Below are 18,459 nucleotides of genomic sequence, written 5' to 3'. Positions count from 1 at the left end.
TGTGACAGCTACCAAGCTAATGGTGGTGGATCTACATTTTCCAGAATTCTAATTTTTCCTTGAAATCTTGCATTTTAACACTTGTAAAATTATTGTCCTCGAAGTGACAAGCTCATTTCATTCATTTTTGAGATGATATCTGCCATATGCACAAATCTAAATGAGCATAATTTTTCACTTCTTTCACGTATATAGTAGGGTTTCACTGAAAAAGCAACTCTTTCTGCTTCCAACTCAATTTTACAAGTGCTTTTTTTCTAATCCTCGTACTTCGGTGTGCAGCCGAAGTGCACCATATCTATACGTCCCATTTAATAATACTCAAAATTTTTGGTTCGTTAAGGACAGTCTTAAAACGACTAGCTCTGTAAGTATGTGGCTGTAAAAAATACAATGACGACTAATACAGTTTAGTGCCATTCTCTTGATTTGTGTTAGACACCAGAAATTTTACCACCATTGTTTTTGTACCATTGATGCAAGTGTTAGCACAGTGAAAAAGGCATATAATTTCTTCATATTATTATAAAAATACTGGTTTTGACCTCTTAGACCCTCTCAAAGAGTCTTAGAGACCACCAGAGAGAGGTCTGTGGACCACACTTTGAGAATCACTGTTCTGAAACATCGAGGAGAATTAGAACCTCTTACAAATTAAGTAAGTAGGTGAATGGTTTAGATAAGGATTTCCTAGACAGATGTGTTTTAAAAGACAAAGATACCAGAATATTGAGATAAGTACAATAGGCAGCATATAGTTTTCTTCCCTTTTTTATGCTTAATCTGAAACTAGCCCTTTGACACAATAGTACTAGTTTATTTACTAAGCACCTTGGAAATAAATACTGTTCTCCAGCTTACAAAAATTATTTTTAATAGAATGTAGTTCCTATTTCGTGGTGACCTAGACATTAAGTTTTCACATATTTTTACTGGCTTGTAAGTGGTTAAAATTTGTATTTAAACTTGGTTTTTTATTGAATTTTTCTCTCAAAGGTTCTATTGAAGGTGTTGTATCAGTACAAGGAAAAACAATATATGGCTCCTCGAGTATTACAACAGACATTAAATTATATTAATCAAGGAGTTTCCCATGCCCTTACCTGGAAGAATCTGAAGCCTCATATACAAGTAATGCTTTTGTACTGAATTAACTTTTTCTTTAAAGCAAATATAATGGAAGTAGCATTAATTGCCATAAAAGCTGAAAGATAATTTTTGTTGAATTGTGGTACTTAGTCTAGTTCTGGTGATTGTTTTCAAAGTATACCAGGAAAATGGGATGTAATACTGTCACATAAAAGTATGAAAGCTATTTTGTTAATATTTAGCTTATATTAATTAATTTATATTACTATTACTACTTGCATTTAAGTTCTTACTCTAGCATTATGATTAGTTAACATATTGTATAATTTGGAGTAAGCAAAGGACTTTATTTCAGCAGATTATTTTCCAGGAAAATTAATTTATTTACCATTAGTAATTTATTTGCTTTATTTAGAGCTATAGGCTTTTTTTTTTTTTTTTATGGTAGTTCTAGTTCTAGCTTTATTTTTTTATTGTGCTTTAAGTGAAAGTTTACAAATCAAGTCAGTCTCTCACACAAAAACTTATACACACCCTGCTACGCACTCACAATTGCTCTCCCCCTAAGAAGACAGCCCGCTCCCTCCCTTCACTTTTTCGTTTTGTGTCCATTTCGCCAGCTTCTAACCCCCTCTACCCTCTCATCTCCCCTCCAGGGAGGAGATGCCAACATACTCTCAAGTGTTCACCTAATCCAAGAAGCTCACTCCTCACCAGCATCCCTCTCCAATCCATTGTCCAGTCCAATCCCTGTCTGAAGAGTTGGCTTTGGGAATGGTTCCTGTCCTGGGCCAACAGAAGGTGTGGGGGCCATGACCACCAGGGTCCTTCTAGTCTCAGTCAGACCATTAAGTCTGGTCTTTTTATGAGAATTTGGGGTCTGCATCCCACTGCACTCTTACTCCCTCAGGGGTTCTCTGTTGGGTTCCCTGTTAGTAGCCATAGGCTTTGATGAACTAAATTTCATAGTGTATTGCCTCAGAATACTTAAATGCCTCCGATGTACACATAGGTCTATTTTATCATTAGTAGTTGCAGAGACCCCCACGTGTATGTCTGTCTGTTGTACTGTGGGGCTTCTGTGTTGCTGTGGTGCTGGAAGCTATACCACCAGTATTCAGATACCAGCAGGGTCACCCATGGAGGACAGGTTTCAGCTGAGGTTCTAGACTAAGACTGAAAAGCATTAGCCAGTGGAGACCTTATGAATAGCAGAGGAACAATATCTGATATAGTGCTGGAAGATGAGCCCACCCAGATTGGACAGCACTCAAGAGATGACTGGGGAAGAGTTGCCTCCTCAAAGTAAAGTTGACCTTAATGACGTGGGTGGAGTAGAGCTTTCAGGACCTTCATTTGCTGATGTGGCATGACTCAAAATGTGAAGAAACAGCTGCAAACATCTGTTAATAATCAGAACATAGAATGCATGAAGCATGAAACTAGGAAAATTGGAAATCAACAAAAACGAAATGGAACACATAAACATCAATATCCTAGGCAGTAGTGAGCTGAAATGAACTGGTATTGGCCATTTTGAATTGGGCAGTTACATAGTCTACTATGCTGGGAATGACATCTTGAAGAGGAATGGTGTTGCATTCATTGTCAAAACAAACATTTCAACATTTATCCTGAAGTACAACACTGTCAGTGATAGGATGATACCAACATGCCTACAAGGATTTACGCACCAGCCACTAAGGCCAAAGATGAAGAAATAGATTTTTACCAGCTGCCGCAATCTGAAATTGATTGAACGTGGAATCAGGGTGTACTGATAATTACTGGTGATTGGAATGAGAAAGTTGGAAACGAAGAAGGATGGGTAGTTGGAAAATACGGCCTTGATTATACAAACAATGTCAGAGATAGAATGATAGAATTTTGCAAGACCAACAACTTCTTCGTTGCAAATACCTTCTTTCACCAACATAAACGGCGACTAAACACATGGACCTCGCCAGATGGAACACACAGGAATGAAATTGACAACATCTGGGGGAAGAGACGATGGAAAAGCTCCGTATCAGTCAGAACGAGGCCTGTGGCCGATTGTGGAACAGACCATCAATTGCTCATATGCAAGTTCAAGCTGAAACTGAAGAAAATCAGAGCCAGTCCATGAGGGCCAAAATACGACCTTGAGTGTATTCCACCTGAATTTACAGACCACCTGGAGAATAGATACAATGTGTCGAACACTAGTGACCGAAGACCAAACGAGTTGTGCAAGGACGTCATCCATGAAGAAAGCGAGAGGTCATTGAAAAGACAGGAAAGAAAGAAAAGACCAAGATGGATGTCAGAGGAGACTCTGAAACTTGGTCACGAATGTTGAGCAGCTAAAGCAAAAGGAAGAAATGATGAAGTAAAAGAACTGAACAGTAGATTTCAAAGGATGGCTAGAGAAGACAGTAAAGTATTTTAATGACATGTGCCAAGAACTGCAGATAGAAAACCAAAAGGGAAGAGCATGCTTGGCTTTCCTCAAACTGAAAGAACTGAGGAGAAAATTCAAGCCTCAAGTTGCAATAGTGAAGGATTCTATGGGGAAAATATTAAATGACACAGGAAGCACCAAAAGAAGATGGAAAGAATACAGTCATCATACCAAAAAGAATTAGTCGATGTTCATCCATTTCAGGAGGTAGCATATGATCAGGAACCGATGGTACCGAAGGAAGAAGTCCAAGCTGCTCTGAAGGCATTGGTGAATACAAGGCTCCAGGAATTGATGGACTATCAACTGAGATGTTTCAACAAACAGATGCAGCACTGGAAGTGCCCACTCGTCTATGCCAAGAAATATGGAAGACAAGACAGCTCTCCCTGGCCAACTGACTGGAAAAGGTCCATATTTATGCCTATTCCCAAGAAAGGTGATCCAACCGAATGTGGAAATTACAGAACAATATCATTAATATCACACGCAAGCAAAATTTTGCTGAAGATCATTCAAAAATGGTCGCAGCAGTATATCAACAGGAAACTGCCAGAAACTTAGGCTGGTTTCAGAAGAGGACGTGGAACCAGGGATATCATTGCTGATGTCAGATGGATCCTGGCTGAAAGCAGAGAATACCAGAAGGATGTTTACTTGTGTTTTGTTGACTATGCAAAGGCATTGGACTGTGTGGATCATGATAAATTATGGATAACATTGCAAAGAATGGGAATTCCAGAACACTTAATTGTGCTTATGAGGAACCTTTACATAGATCAGGAGGCAGTTGTTCGGACAGAATAAGGGGATACTGATTGGTTTAAAGTCAGGAAAGGTGTACATCAGGGTTGTATCCTTTCACCATACCTATTCAATCTGTATGCTGAGCAAATAATCCGAGAAGATGGACTATATGAAGACGAATGGGGCATCAGGATTGGAGGAAGACTCATTAACAACCTGTGTTATGCAGATGACACAACCTTGCTTGCTGAAAGCCAAGAGGACTTGAAGCCCTTACTAATGGAGATCAGAGACCACAGCCTTCAGTATGGATTGCGCTTGACATAAAACAAAAATCCTCATAAACTGGACCAATAAGCAACATCACGATAAACAGAAAAGATGAAAGTTGCCAAGGATTTCATTTTACTTGCATTTACAATCAACAGCCATGGAAGCAGCAGTCAAGAAATCAAATGATGCATTGCATTGGGTAAATCTGCTGCAAAGGACCTCTTTAAAGTGTTAAAAAGCAAAGATGTCACCCTGAAGTCTAAGGTGCACCTGACTCAAGCCATGGTATTTCCAATCGCATCGTATGCATGTGAAAGCTGGTCAGTGAATAAGGAAGACTGAAGAAGAGCTGATGCCTTTGAGTTGTGGTGTTGTGAAGAATACTGAATATACCATGGACTGCCAAGAGAATGAACAAGTCTATCCTGGAAGAAGTGCAACCAGAATGCTCCTTAGAAGCAAGGATGGCGGGAGTGTGTCTTACATACTTTGGACATGTTGTCAGGAAGGATCAGTCCCTGGAGAAGGACATCATGCTTGGCAAAGTACAGGGTCAGCAGAAAAGAGGAAGACTCTCAAAGATGTGGATTGACACAGTGGCTGCAACAGTGAGCTCAGGCATAACAACGATTGTAAGGATGGCACAGGATGGGGCAGTGTTGCGTTCTGTTGTGCGTAGTGTCGCTATGAGTCGGAACCAACTCGATGGCACCTGACAACAGTTGCAGAGAGAATAAGAATATGTGGGTTAATGTCTAATCTGAGAATGCATTTACTAAAGTTTTGATATTATGCAATTTTAAGTACATTTTATAGGGTTGCTTTTGTTATAGAACTTAAAGGATATTGGAAGGTTTATAGCAATCGAAGATTGTAATTTTTTTATCTTTTAAATTACAGGGTATTATCCAAGATGTTATTTTTCCATTGATGTGCTATACAGATGCTGATGAAGAACTTTGGCAAGAAGACCCTTATGAATATATACGTATGAAATTTGGTGAGGAACTTTCACTTTTTAGAAACAAAGTATGTTAGTAAATAAAGATTAGAGTGGTTGTATTTTACAAACTTAGGGGGCATTAAGACCCAAGTTTTGGTACTGTAAAACCTTTTTTTTTTTTAATGTTATTTGATAATGATAATTTTTATTTTTAGCAGACACAAATAGTGTTGACTATTGCATGTGCTTCTGGCACATACTAAAAGTGTTAGCAATTCAAAATTATACCTAAGTTTCTAAAGTATGCTTTTGGATTACGTGTCAGTCATTATGTTGTTGTTAGGTGCCGTCGAGTTGGTTCCAACTCATAGCGACCTTAGGTACCACACAACAAAACACTGTCTGGTCCTGCGCCATCCTTACAATTGTTATGCTTGAACCCGTTGTTGCAGCCACTGTGTCAGTCCATCTCATTGAGGGTCTTCTTTTTCGCTGACCCTCTAATTTACCAAGCATGAGGTCCTTCTCCAGGGTCTCATCCTTCCTGATAACATGTCCAAAATCAGTCATCATACATATGGGAATTAAGGATACTGGATACTGGACGGAAACCCTGGTGGCATAGTGGTCAAGTTCTACGGCTGCTGACCAAAAGCTCTGTAGTTCGAGTCTACCAGGCGCTCCTTGGGAACTCTATGGTGTGGTTCTACTGTGTCTTATGGGGTTGCCATGAGTTGGAATCGACTCGACGGTAGTGGATTTGAATACTGGATGCCACAGACACATGGAGTCCCTAGAAGGAACTAAGGAATTGTAATTTGGCTAATGTTGAGTAGTAGTCCTGCTTCCTACCAGAATTTTACATGCTTTTAATAATTTTAAGTGGCATGCTTTTCACAAAGCACTGTTTGCATGTTATGTAATGTGAAAATGATTTGGTGAATAAATTAAAATCTCTGTTTTCCGTCTTAATTTTCAATTCGTTCTTCAGATGTGTTTGAAGATTTCATTTCTCCCACCACTGCTGCTCAGACGCTTTTGTTTACAGCCTGCAGTAAGAGGAAAGAGGTAGGTTATTTAAGTATAGATACCTTTTGCAGTGTTATTTAAAATTTGTTCAAATTACACTCAGTTTTAATGCTAATTGTGTAAGTAATTTTGCTATTAGTGTGTGTTTTATGCATTGTTGGACTATACAGTAAACCAGTACTATTTTAATTTAGGTACTGCAAAAGACCATGGGATTTTGCTATCAGATTCTTACAGAACAAAATGCTGATCCTCGAAAAAAAGATGGAGCCCTGCACATGATTGGTTCTTTAGCTGAAATACTTCTGAAGGTACACTGTGTGTGTGTATTTGTTCGTCTGCCTGTTCACAAAACTAATTAAAATAATTCCTTTATTGAGATATAATGCATATACTGTATAATTTACCCATTTAAAGTCCATGGTTTTTAGTATATTCAGAGTTGTGTAGTCGTCACCGCTAGTTCCAAGACATTCTTGTCACTCCAAAAAGAATGTAGCCATTACTGGTCAGTGCACATTTCGCCTTAGCTTCCTCATTTACTCAGGCCTAGGTAGTCACAATCCTTTCTGTCTCCATGGATTTGCATATTTTAGAAATTCTATTTAAATGGAATGGAATAATATTTGATCCTTTGTGGCTGGCTTGTTTGACTTTGCATAATGTTTTCAAGGTTCATCCATATTTTAGCATGGATCAGGACTTCATTCCTTTTTATGGTCAAATAATATTTCATTGTATGGATATATCACATTTTATTTATCCATTCATCAGTTGGTGGACATTTGTGTTGTTCCAGCTTTTTGGCTACTATGAATGTTGCTTTGAACATTCATATACAGGGTTTTTTTGTGGACATATATTTTCATTTCTCTTGGGTATGTACCTAGGAGTTGAATTTGCTGGCTATATTTTGAAGAACCACCGCGCTTCCAAAGCAGCTGCAGTATTTTACATTGCCACCAGCAGTGTATGAGTGTTACAGTGTCCTCACTTCTTCATCGTCGCCAACACTTGCTATTATCTGTCTTTTTTATTTCTAATCATTATGGTGGGTGTAAAGTGGTATCTCATTGAAGTGTTGGTTTGCATTTCCCTGATGGCTAGTGATGTTGAGATTCTGTGTGCTGAGTGAATATTGTATATCTTCTTCTGGAAGAATGTTCAGATCCTTTGCACATTTTAGAGTTGGGTTGTCTTTTTTATTGTTGACTTTTTCTTTATATATTGTAGATACTACACCCTTACCAGGTTTGCAAATATTTTCTCCCATTCTGTTGGTTGTCTTTTCACTTTCTTGATGGTGTCCTTGAAATAAAAAAGTTTTGAGTTTCGATAACATCCAGTTTATCAGTATTTTCCTTTGTTGCATATGCTAAAGGTATTTCTTTTTTGCTTGAATTATTTTCTTTTTGTGCTGCAGGATAGTTGTAAAATAATGTTTATTTTCTCAAAAAATTGACTTTTAAGGAAGTTTGTAAACGTATGCATTCCTTCATACTACTGGAACATCATGTTTTTGTGGCACAGATCTCATAGTACAGAATGACTGAGTAGGTTCATGTTTAAAAACTTCAGCTTAATTGTTTGACTTCATAAATAACATCTGAAATTTGTTTTCACTTTCCAGTTAATAAATGGTTAACTATTCAAAGTGTAAATAAATATTTTGTCATAGTATCTTCCTACGGCCAGGAACCTTTTCCACAGACTGCTCCATAGAAATCGCCACTGCTGTTTGGTGTGCATCTTTCAACTTTTATATACCTGTCTATCCATCCTCTTAGTTTATACAGTATAAATTAAAGGTAGTCTAATTATTTGTTTTACAGGAGACTGGGGACTTGAGTAAGTTCTTCTGGCATATTCAGATACTTTGTTTATCAAGGTTTTTTTGTTTGACTGTGTTGTTGTTGGGTGCCATTGATTCAATTGCGATTCACAGTGACGCATATGACGGTAGAACCTGCGCCATAGGGTTTTCTTGGCTGTACTCTTTATTGAAACAGATCACTAGTTCTTTCTCCCACAGAGCAGCTGGGTGGGTTCCGACTACCAACCTTTCTGTTAGCAGCCAAGTGCTTAACAATTTGTACCACCAGGGCTCCTAAGTTAACTATAGTTAATTATAAAACTATTGTTTGATTTAACTATTTTGAAATAATTTTAGACTTAGAGGAAAATTATAACAAGTAGTTCCTCTTCCTCGTTTTTGCTGCTTTTTTCGTCAATAGTTGCCCTTACTCTTCACTCAGCTTTCTCTAAGGTTAATATCTTCATAGCCATGGCACAGCTATAAAAACCAGGAAATTAATATTTATATAATACCATTAACTGAGCTACAGATCTTTTTCAAATTTCATAATATTTTCTCCTAATGTCCTTTGTTCCATGATCTAATCCAGGATTCCACATTTTATTTAATCGTATGTCTCCTTAGTTTTCTTGAATTTGTTCGTATCAGTTTTTTAATGTTGATTTAATGTGCAGGTCAGTGAGTTCTTAAAAGCATGTTACCATTGAGAAAATATCCTACTTGAAGATTTATGAGAGTATCTTTTTAGTTATCCAGTTTATTACTACGGAAGTAGGATTTTTCTTTAAGCTAAGTTATGTTTAGTTAAAAACTGTCCAGATAATTTTTTTTCATTATAGAAGTTTTTTAAGGTAGGGGAAAAAATTAACCCGTTTCTATTACTCAAGTGCAATTGCTCTGAAGACTTGGCATAATTGCTGTCTAATCACACAATGTAAAAAGGTGTAAACGCGTATTCAGTGTTTTTGATGATAAATTTGTAGAATAAAAATACTGGTTTTGGATCCTGTGGTTCAGAGACACAGAATGAATGTATGTTGTTTATCAGTGTTCTTTTTTTTTTTTTTTTAAGAATACTGTATCTGTTTAAAATTTGAGATGAATGTGTGGAACTGTTCCAAAAAAATTGTTGTTTATATTTACAGAAAAAGATCTACAAAGATCAGATGGAATACATGTTGCAAAATCATGTGTTTCCTCTCTTCAGCAGTGAACTAGGATACATGAGAGCGAGGGTATGTTTTAGTACTGTAGTAGTTCATATATTTACATCTTATAAAGAGCAACTTATGTAGTCTTTTGGAAACCCTGGTGGCGTAGTGGCTAAGCAGTACAGCTGCTAACCAAAGGGTCAGCAGTTCAGATCTGCCAGGCGCTCCTTGGAAACTCTATGGGGCAGTTCTACTCTGTCCTGTAGGGTCACGATGAGTCGGAATCAACTTGACGGCACTGGGTTTGGTTTTTGGTATGTAGTCTTTTATGCTCACTTTAAATGTTGTATTTCATTCTAGACTTTTGTTTGATGTAACTCATTAAATGGCTGCTATGATGTGTGCATAGTTTTCATCTGTGTCTGGTAGCAGTATCTGTCTGTGTTTTGCATTCAGATCTTGCTATCCACACAAATACCATGCAGCCAAAGAGCAACGTGGGATCATAGTACTGGTCTAGTGTTGTCTCTTTGGACACATTCACCACTGGCCAGCCTCCAAACTCCCACACAGAACTTTAGGAATAGGGATATAACTTAGGAGATTTAATGTAAGATATCTGTAGTAACCACTGCATTTTTTGTTAAAAAAAGGCTTGCTGGGTCCTCCATTATTTTTGTGAAGTAAAGTTCAAAAGTGACCAGAACCTGCAAACGGCCTTAGAGCTGACAAGAAGATGCCTGATAGATGATAGGGAAATGCCTGTGAAAGTGGAAGCTGCTATTGCACTTCAGGTGTTGATCAGCAATCAAGAAAAAGGTAAGGGATATCTGTCTAATCCAAAAATAGCAGAATGTCTTTGCACATAATTATGCAAGGAATAATCATAGAAACCTGGCACATTGCTTTCTCCTTTCTTTTGGAAAGTATATTTTTTTTACTTCGGTATATGTTGTATCTGATTTAAAGAAGTTTTAGCCAAAATGGGTTTTTTTTTTTCCCTTTCAGCTAAAGAATACATCACGCCATTCATTAGACCTGTAATGCAGGCTCTTCTTCACATTATAAGAGAAACAGAAAATGACGATCTTACCAATGTAATTCAGAAAATGATCTGCGAGTATAGTGATGAAGTTACTCCTATTGCAGTAGAAATGACCCAACACTTGGTATGTTGTTTGAACCATTTATTCAAGTATTTTGATTTAGCTTTCAGTGTGTTTCAGTCATTGTGTCACACAGAAGTTTTCCTCACTCACCTTATAGCAAATATTTTCACAGAGCTTATTGTATAGCAAGTATTGTTTTAAGCCTTTGACACCTAGATAACTCATGGAATCCTCACACAATCCTCTATGAGGAATACTCCCATTTTACAGAGAGAAAATGAGGTATAAAAAGACTAAGAAACTTGCCCAAGCTGTTAAGAGGTTAGGCTGGGATTCAAACCTGGGCTGTCTGCCTCGATGGTTCGTGTTCTTAATTACTACCTCATGCTACATTATGCCTGTTTGTGTAGTTTCCTGGAATACTTTGGACCCACTTAAAAACGAAGTCGTTATAAATAGATTATTTAAATGAAATTTCTGTAATTAGTAGTTATTTTATAGTTGGCCATTGTTTACTATACCTCACAATTTCCCTCACTTTTGATGGTAAGTGATGGAGGTAATTTACCTAATCCCAAACTGCTGAGGAGTATTTAAGGGTAATGAAAGGTATGAATATGTACGCAGCAGTTACCATTCATATTCCCTGTACAGTGATTCATTTGATGCAGTTTCTGTTCCTTCTAAGTATTAAAATTTTGGAATCTAACTTAGTATTTCCTACGGTTATGAGAGAAAGGCAGAGCTCTATGAAAAAATACATTCTTAACAGCATATTTTGAAATGGGTAAGGACATTCAAATAAATAAAACAGCATTCATTAAGTATGTGTATTAACATTTCTAAGACTCATTCCTTCTCAGAAGTTCATTTCAAAACAAATGAGTTGAATTTTACAGAAGACAAATCAACCCCCTTGAGGAATAAATATATCCATAATTAGGCATTGTTAAATGTTGGCCAGTAATATTAATGAAACTATACTAATAAGGACTATCTATGCCTCACCTCATTTCATGCTCACAGTATGTCTATGAATACCCCAAATGATATGTCAGGAAGCAGAGAGGTTAGGTAACTTAAGGTCACGCAGTAAGTGGCAGAGCCAGAACCATTTGAATTCAGAGCCCAAGCTCTTGATTATTACTAACCAATTTGGAGAAATTGATTTGTTACGCAATCCCAATCCCAATGAGAAAGTGTAAAACCAAAGTAGTGCTTTAATGGCAAACATAATTTATATTCTTATCAATCCAGGCAATGACATTTAATCAAGTAATCCAAACTGGACCAGATGAAGAAGGAAGTGATGATAAGGCAGTTACTGCTATGGGAATTCTGAATACGATCGATACGCTTCTTAGCGTAGTTGAAGATCATAAAGAGGTAAGAAAACGATCCAGTGTTGTACAGGTTTTAGGGAATGCTCAAACCATTCCGCATTGACTGTTCTGTGCTTTTTGGAGGGCTCTTGAGTTACATAATTCGGGTTATCTCAGGCACTTTGATTTTGCCATTTTCTAAATTCCATTTTGTAAAGATTGGTATCTCATAAACATCTCAGCTTCTGGCACATTTATTACTAGACAGAATAAGAAAAAGGTATTCTTAACATCTTGTTTTCTTGGGTCTCAGGATTTTTGGGTCCCTCTTAGGTTACCGTTCTCAGATCTAGAATTGGTGAATCTAGGAATACATACTTTTCCTGTTGTCTTTTGGAAAGGTAATTCTTGTAATCATGAATTTTTAAAAATGAAATACTTCAGACATACAGAAAAGAGTAAAGAACAGAAAACTGTTAACAATACCTCTTCAACACCACCTAAATTTACTAGATGTTAACATTTTGCAATATTTGAGTTAGATTTCTTGTATTTCTAAAAGGAAAAACAATTTTAGACAGATGCACTCAAAGCCCATGGAGTACCACTTTGTAACCTCATCTCCTTAATTCCTTACTTCCCCTAGAAGTAACCACTTCCCTGAATTTGATGTTTGTAATTCCACTGCAGGTTTTGATAACAGTAATATGTGTTACCCATAAGCCATATGCCTTGCGTATTTTCAAATTATCTACAAATTGCCTTTTTCAACATGAGATTTTCAGTAAAATATTTTTGTATACTGGATTATCATTGGAGGAGATAGGTAAAAACCACAAGGATCCCTGTAGCTACTTCACTTTCCTAGTAGATGAGCTGAAACTGTATTAAGTGCCGTGTGTTTGAAATAGATGTCCTGCTTCTATATCTGATCAGTAAATTTTATTCACTTTTTAAGAAAACATTCTGATGGACTTCAGGGATTTGGGATCCATTTGACGACCATACTAAAAATTAAGGAGGTTTTGTATTTCCTGTCAGTCTTGAATGACTCGGGCCCTAAGTTCACTGTACCTAATATAATTTGAAAAATGGGTAACTGAAGAATTATTGGGATTGTAGTAGGAATAGTGTTTTCCTTTAGATAATTTTTCTGTAATTCACTAACGGTGACTTTTTGGTTGTATTTGGGCTGAATTGATATTTACACATAAAAGATCTGTAGGCTGTCTTCAGAATGGTTGTGGCACTTGTATTTTTATAATTGTTTGCACTTTTCCAGAGTGTTTCTTTCTTTAGGTAGCTAAGCAGGTTATTCATTGTGTGTGTCTCACTGTAATAGTATCTCATTGTTTTCCTGCCAAATTGGCTCACAATTTCACAGTATGCGAGTATCAAAGATTTCAAATTTCTTAATTCAGAGTTTATATTTAAATGCAGTGACTTACAGTATGCGTTATTTTAGTAATTCATTCTGTGTGCTTCAATTTCTTGTTTTTTATTATTGTTTTTTTCTTCTTTTTTAGATAACTCAGCAACTTGAGGGGATCTGCTTACAGGTCATTGGTACTGTTTTACAGCAGCACGTCTTAGGTATGTACCTCTGATGGTGCTAAGAATTTGCTGCTATTTTATATCAGCAAGCATTGTCCTAATGACTTAGTATTCTCTTTTAGAATTCTACGAGGAGATCTTCTCTTTAGCGCATAGTTTGACGTGTCAGCAAGTGTCTCCACAGATGTGGCAGCTGCTACCCCTTGTATTTGAAGTCTTTCAGCAAGACGGCTTTGATTACTTTACAGGTAAGTAAAAATGTGAAAATACCGAGGATCCCCCTCCCCATTTTGATTCCTTTGTAACAAGTTATTTAAACAAATACATTTCGAATGTTCTGACAAACAGATTACTTATCAGTAGCAATTACTACTCAAGGAAGACTCATGGCATTGATTTCTGTTAACATATTTTGATATAGTTTTTCACTTTAGATTTTTTTCTTTTAAACACATTTCTCTCCCCTCTCTTTCTGGTTAACTATTAAATATGAAAGAATTCTCTTTAATAATAGATTCATTTCTGCATTTAATTATAAATGAATAATATTTTAATTAAAAGGAAACGTTAGGGACAAAATGATGAAAAATTTGCCTTTTCTATGGAAATTTTTGAGAAACAGCATTTATATTAGAAAAGATTTATAACGGATGTTTTTTATTAACACAGATATGATGCCTCTGCTTCACAATTATGTAACAGTTGATACAGATACACTTCTGTCTGATACGAAGTACCTTGAAATGATATACAGTATGTGCAAAAAGGTAGGCCACGTTTAGGTGATATCTGTATATTTCATGAGGCCTAAGTATGAAATTGTGAAGATACATGATACCACATTGTGGCAGACATATGGATTTGACAGAATTAAGGGCTCTGAAAGTTCTGAGCTAAAAAAATTTTGATCCCTAGATGCCACAATAATAGCTTTGACAAGCATTTGTCTTTTGTCTGCCCTCTGACATTTAATTGGAGTTATAAATTTTTTTTTTTTTTTTGGAGTGCCTGGAGCTTTCCTTAGCCTAGTTCTTTGGAATCAAAAGAAGGAAAGAATCAAGGACTTGAGAGAATTTGGAAAGGATCAGGAATGGTTAGAGATGTTCTGTAAAGGAAAACCTTGGAGACTGCGGGTTTATGGAGGATGTACATTATAAAATCTGAGGGTTTGTTTTTTTTTAAAAAAAGTCAAAAGTACTGTTTCATTTATCTGAAAAATCAATGTATACTTGATACTTATAAATATAAGAAAAAAAAAAACCTTAAATTAGAAGTAGGGGATAAATTTTCCCCTATGGTTTGGTTCCGGAGACAAATAGAGTTGAATTGGTTCTACTGGAGGTCCAAAAATTTTCATGTAAATCAGTGTAATTGATAGCATTTTAATTTACAATAGGATCCGTTGAGAGGTAGCGGGCTATTTAAATACAGTATATACTTTAGGTATATAATAATGAGGTTTATGTTTTCTAGTCTTGATTTTAAAAAGAAAAAAAAAATTTTTTTTTTCTTTTTTTCTTTTTAACTTGTTTAAATAGGAATTATGTATTACCTATTCAGTTTTATTAGCTCTAGGCTGGTTTTTTTTTTTGTTTTTTTTTTTCCCTTTCTGCATCTGTACTGATATTTTTAGGCTGGGTTTTTTTTTGTTTTCCCTTTATCTATCTGTATTGATACTTGAGGTGCAAGGTGTCATCTCATTTAGCCCTTAACTACAAAGGGATCTGAAGTAGCTCTTGTGTTTGTCTATCCCACTCTTCCCTCAAAAGGTTTTTTATGGCACCTATTTTGTGAACTGTTCAGGAAACATTTTATGGTACCTTTCAGTGGAAAGCATACAGGATTCTTTGTATATTGCTGCGATACATTAGGAGGCACTCATTAAATAATAGAAGAAACCACTGAAAAATTTAAACCAGACATTTATATCATTTTGCCCCATGAAGTCTTTAGATAATGCTTGCCCCTTTTCTGAACCCTTAATCACTCAATAGTCATTGTTTACCGTCAGCTGTATTGTTTGTTAATAGTCTGGGAGTAGGGCACATCTATACTAGCTACTTTCCTATTCGAAACTGCTTAGTCCATCTTTATTTCCTGTCTTGGGTGACAGGGCAGCATTTGCCGTCGACAAGCTGCCTCTTCCCCGCCCCCGCCCCCATCTTTGTATTTTTTTATTTTCTGAGACGTGTGTAGAGAAAAGGTTTTCTTAGCAATATCGGCCTCTCTTACTTTTTTTAGTTCGGTACTTAAGAGCCAGATATTCCTGAGAAAGGGGAGGTGTTTTAGGTGCCACTTTTGTTTTAAGCCTAATTTATGAGAAGTCAGTGGTTGTCAGTATTGTGTAGGCCAGAATGACACACTACGGGGTGATCATGTGGACCAAGCTGTCAGAATGCTGGGCTGTGACATAAAGGCTAACAATCCCAAAACCTCACAGGTGCTTTAGACTATATTCTGTATAATGAATAATGTAAGCATTCACATTAATTAGAATATCTTAAGGATTCAGGGTGTGTATATAGGCAGGGAAATGTGTTTCTCTGATATACTCTGATTTAAGGGTTTTGTGACTCCTCATTCCAATTTTATGTTCTTTGTTGATCAGGTTCTCACAGGAGTTGCAGGAGAAGATGCAGAGTGTCACGCAGCAAAATTGTTAGAGGTCATCATTCTACAGTGCAAAGGGCGTGGCATTGATCAGGTCAGTAAGACTAAGTATTAATGATTTCTGTTTGAAGATTTAAAGAGGGAATCTCCACTGTTTTTCCTTTGGGGCATGTTATGTATTCTGTATGTTATTTCAATCGTTGGTTTAAAATTTAACCAAAATATAATAATGGTGATATATTTAATATGTATGGAAATGTGACTGGTAACTTTTATGTCTACTTGTTATGCAGTGTGAACTTTGGGTTGAGATTTTTTGTGGTATGTTGTGAGAGATTATTGTTTACCACATCGTCCTTTTGTAATAAGTAGTTACATTATATTAAAGTTAGTATTTACATTTCTGTGGTCAGTTTCTGTAAGATTATTGTGATGTCAGGATTCTTATTGTGATGAGGCACTCAGTAAAGACTTGACTTTCTTTAAAATCAGATTTCCCAGTGAAATGCCTGAACGAGACTATGAATAAAAACTTGAATCAGCTAATGAGACAAAAGGGTTAGTTGAGGCAACCATGATATGGGTAGGATAAGTGATGCAAACAGTTCTCAAGTACTAACTAACCAAAAGGTTGTTGCTTTGAATCACTCAGTGGCACCACAGAAAAAAGGCCTGGTGATTTACTGCTATAAGATTATAGCCATTGAAAACCTTATAGAGCACAGTTCTACTGTGAAGCACTTGGGGTTGCTATGAGTCAGAATCAATTGCTGTGAGTTTATTTGTAAGAATAAAGTTAATTACAGTTTTGGAATATTTTGCTACCTTTCTTTTCAGTGCATTCCCTTATTCGTGGAAGCCGCTTTAGAGAGACTGACCAGAGAGGTTAAGACAAGTGAACTTCGAACAATGTGCCTGCAAGTCGCTATTGCAGCTTTGTATTATAATCCTCATCTGCTGCTTAATACCTTAGAAAATCTTCGCTTTCCTAATAATGTCGAACCAGTTACAAATCATTTTATTACCCAGTGGCTTAATGATGTTGATTGTTTCTTGGGGTAAGTGACATACATTGAACCTTTGCTTATTAACTTTTTGAGAAACTCTGCTTATTAAAAAAGGAAAGGAGAAAGAAGAAAATCTTTTTCTCTTTTGTCTTTAGGCTTCATGACAGAAAGATGTGTGTACTGGGCCTATGTGCTCTTATTGACATGGAACAAATACCACAGGTTTTAAATCAGGTTTCTGGGCAGATTTTGCCGGCTTTTATCCTTTTATTTAATGGATTAAAAAGAGCATATGCCTGCCACGCAGAACACGAGAATGACAGTGACGATGATGATGAAGCTGAAGATGATGATGAAACAGGTAAAGGACTTGTAACAGAGAAAACCAAAACTTGAATCTAGTTAGAAATATCGCTACACTTAGCTTGTTTTTTTGTAGCCCTTCCTAGCCCTCTTCTCCCAAAGACCTATGGGTTCAGAAACCAAATGATTTTATATTCATTCATTCATTCATAGAAAAATTTCATTATCTCCCCACTAGAGTGTAGGCTCCTTGAAAGCAGGAACTTCAGCTGTATCTCCAACACCTAGAACAGTTCCAGGTGTATGATATATAATCAAAGATTTATTCATTCTGAATGTGCTTGGCACTGCAGATAAAAACATGAATGAGATGTCTTTATAAGGAAGATAATAGAATGGCTCTGTTAGCTATGTCTTTTAAATGAGTGTAATTTACATGGGTATAAAAGAACTGTATCATTGATGGTTGTGAATATTAAATTTAGGGAATCCTTGACACTTGATAAAGGGCCCGGCACATGGTACTTGGTATATTTAACAATTAACAGCATTAACAAAGGTATACATATTATTGCTACTATGCCAGTTATTGCAAAATTATGGTTTGTAATGTTCGTGGATTTATTGCAGACATCTTAAGTATCCAAAACGTATACTTGCACTATAAAATTGATTAGATGTTGGCTAATACATTTGTTCTGTAAAACACTGTAAACCAGCAAAAATATAAATTGATAGAAAGTTGGTTAATGAAATATTTTATGCTTCCAAAATAAGATGGCTATTGCCATTTTTGTCTTTTTTCACTTACTAACAGCTTTTTCTTTAATCTCAGAAAGGTGTTCTGTGGGTGTAACTTAAAGCATTGCATTGCTTGAGATGTTGACTTGGTACATATTTTAAAGCCCAGAGCAGACGTAGGACTGCATCTCATATTGTGCCATCCTTATTCATACCAAGCTTTTTAAGAACACCATAAATCATGGTTGGGTTTCGTGTATTCCCATGAGAATTTAAATTTCTATTGCTGAATAAGTATTTAAACACTAGTTCCTGGAACTCT

The 18,459-nt window shown here is 36.3% G+C and overlaps 1 protein-coding gene and 1 non-coding gene across 5 annotated transcripts in view; both read left to right on the top strand.

Moving 5' to 3' along the window:
- IPO7 (importin 7) overlaps positions 1 to 18,459 on the top strand; it is a 64,418-nt gene that overhangs the window by 37,016 nt on the left and 8,943 nt on the right. For all 4 annotated transcript variants that reach the window (XM_064288448.1, XM_064288449.1, XM_064288447.1 and 1 more), the window contains 14 exons: positions 997 to 1,131; positions 5,453 to 5,552; positions 6,487 to 6,563; positions 6,719 to 6,835; positions 9,486 to 9,575; positions 10,145 to 10,310; positions 10,500 to 10,660; positions 11,858 to 11,986; positions 13,449 to 13,515; positions 13,599 to 13,724; positions 14,146 to 14,243; positions 16,085 to 16,180; positions 16,924 to 17,144; positions 17,249 to 17,454. In XM_064288448.1, coding sequence (XP_064144518.1) covers positions 997 to 1,131; positions 5,453 to 5,552; positions 6,487 to 6,563; positions 6,719 to 6,835; positions 9,486 to 9,575; positions 10,145 to 10,310; positions 10,500 to 10,660; positions 11,858 to 11,986; positions 13,449 to 13,515; positions 13,599 to 13,724; positions 14,146 to 14,243; positions 16,085 to 16,180; positions 16,924 to 17,144; positions 17,249 to 17,454 — 1,789 coding nt within the window. The remainder of the gene's footprint in view (positions 1 to 996; positions 1,132 to 5,452; positions 5,553 to 6,486; positions 6,564 to 6,718; positions 6,836 to 9,485; positions 9,576 to 10,144; positions 10,311 to 10,499; positions 10,661 to 11,857; positions 11,987 to 13,448; positions 13,516 to 13,598; positions 13,725 to 14,145; positions 14,244 to 16,084; positions 16,181 to 16,923; positions 17,145 to 17,248; positions 17,455 to 18,459) is intronic.
- On the top strand, positions 9,883 to 10,066 carry LOC111751256 (small nucleolar RNA SNORA23). The gene has a single exon (XR_002786346.1). It is a non-coding gene; the product is annotated as a small nucleolar RNA SNORA23 (small nucleolar RNA).

This window comes from Loxodonta africana, chromosome 7 (genome assembly GCF_030014295.1).
Source record: "Loxodonta africana isolate mLoxAfr1 chromosome 7, mLoxAfr1.hap2, whole genome shotgun sequence".
In the NCBI taxonomy this organism is placed as follows: Eukaryota; Metazoa; Chordata; class Mammalia; order Proboscidea; family Elephantidae; genus Loxodonta; species Loxodonta africana.
Note: the sequence above shows the minus strand (reverse complement) of the source record. Positions and strands in the feature narration are given on the sequence as shown.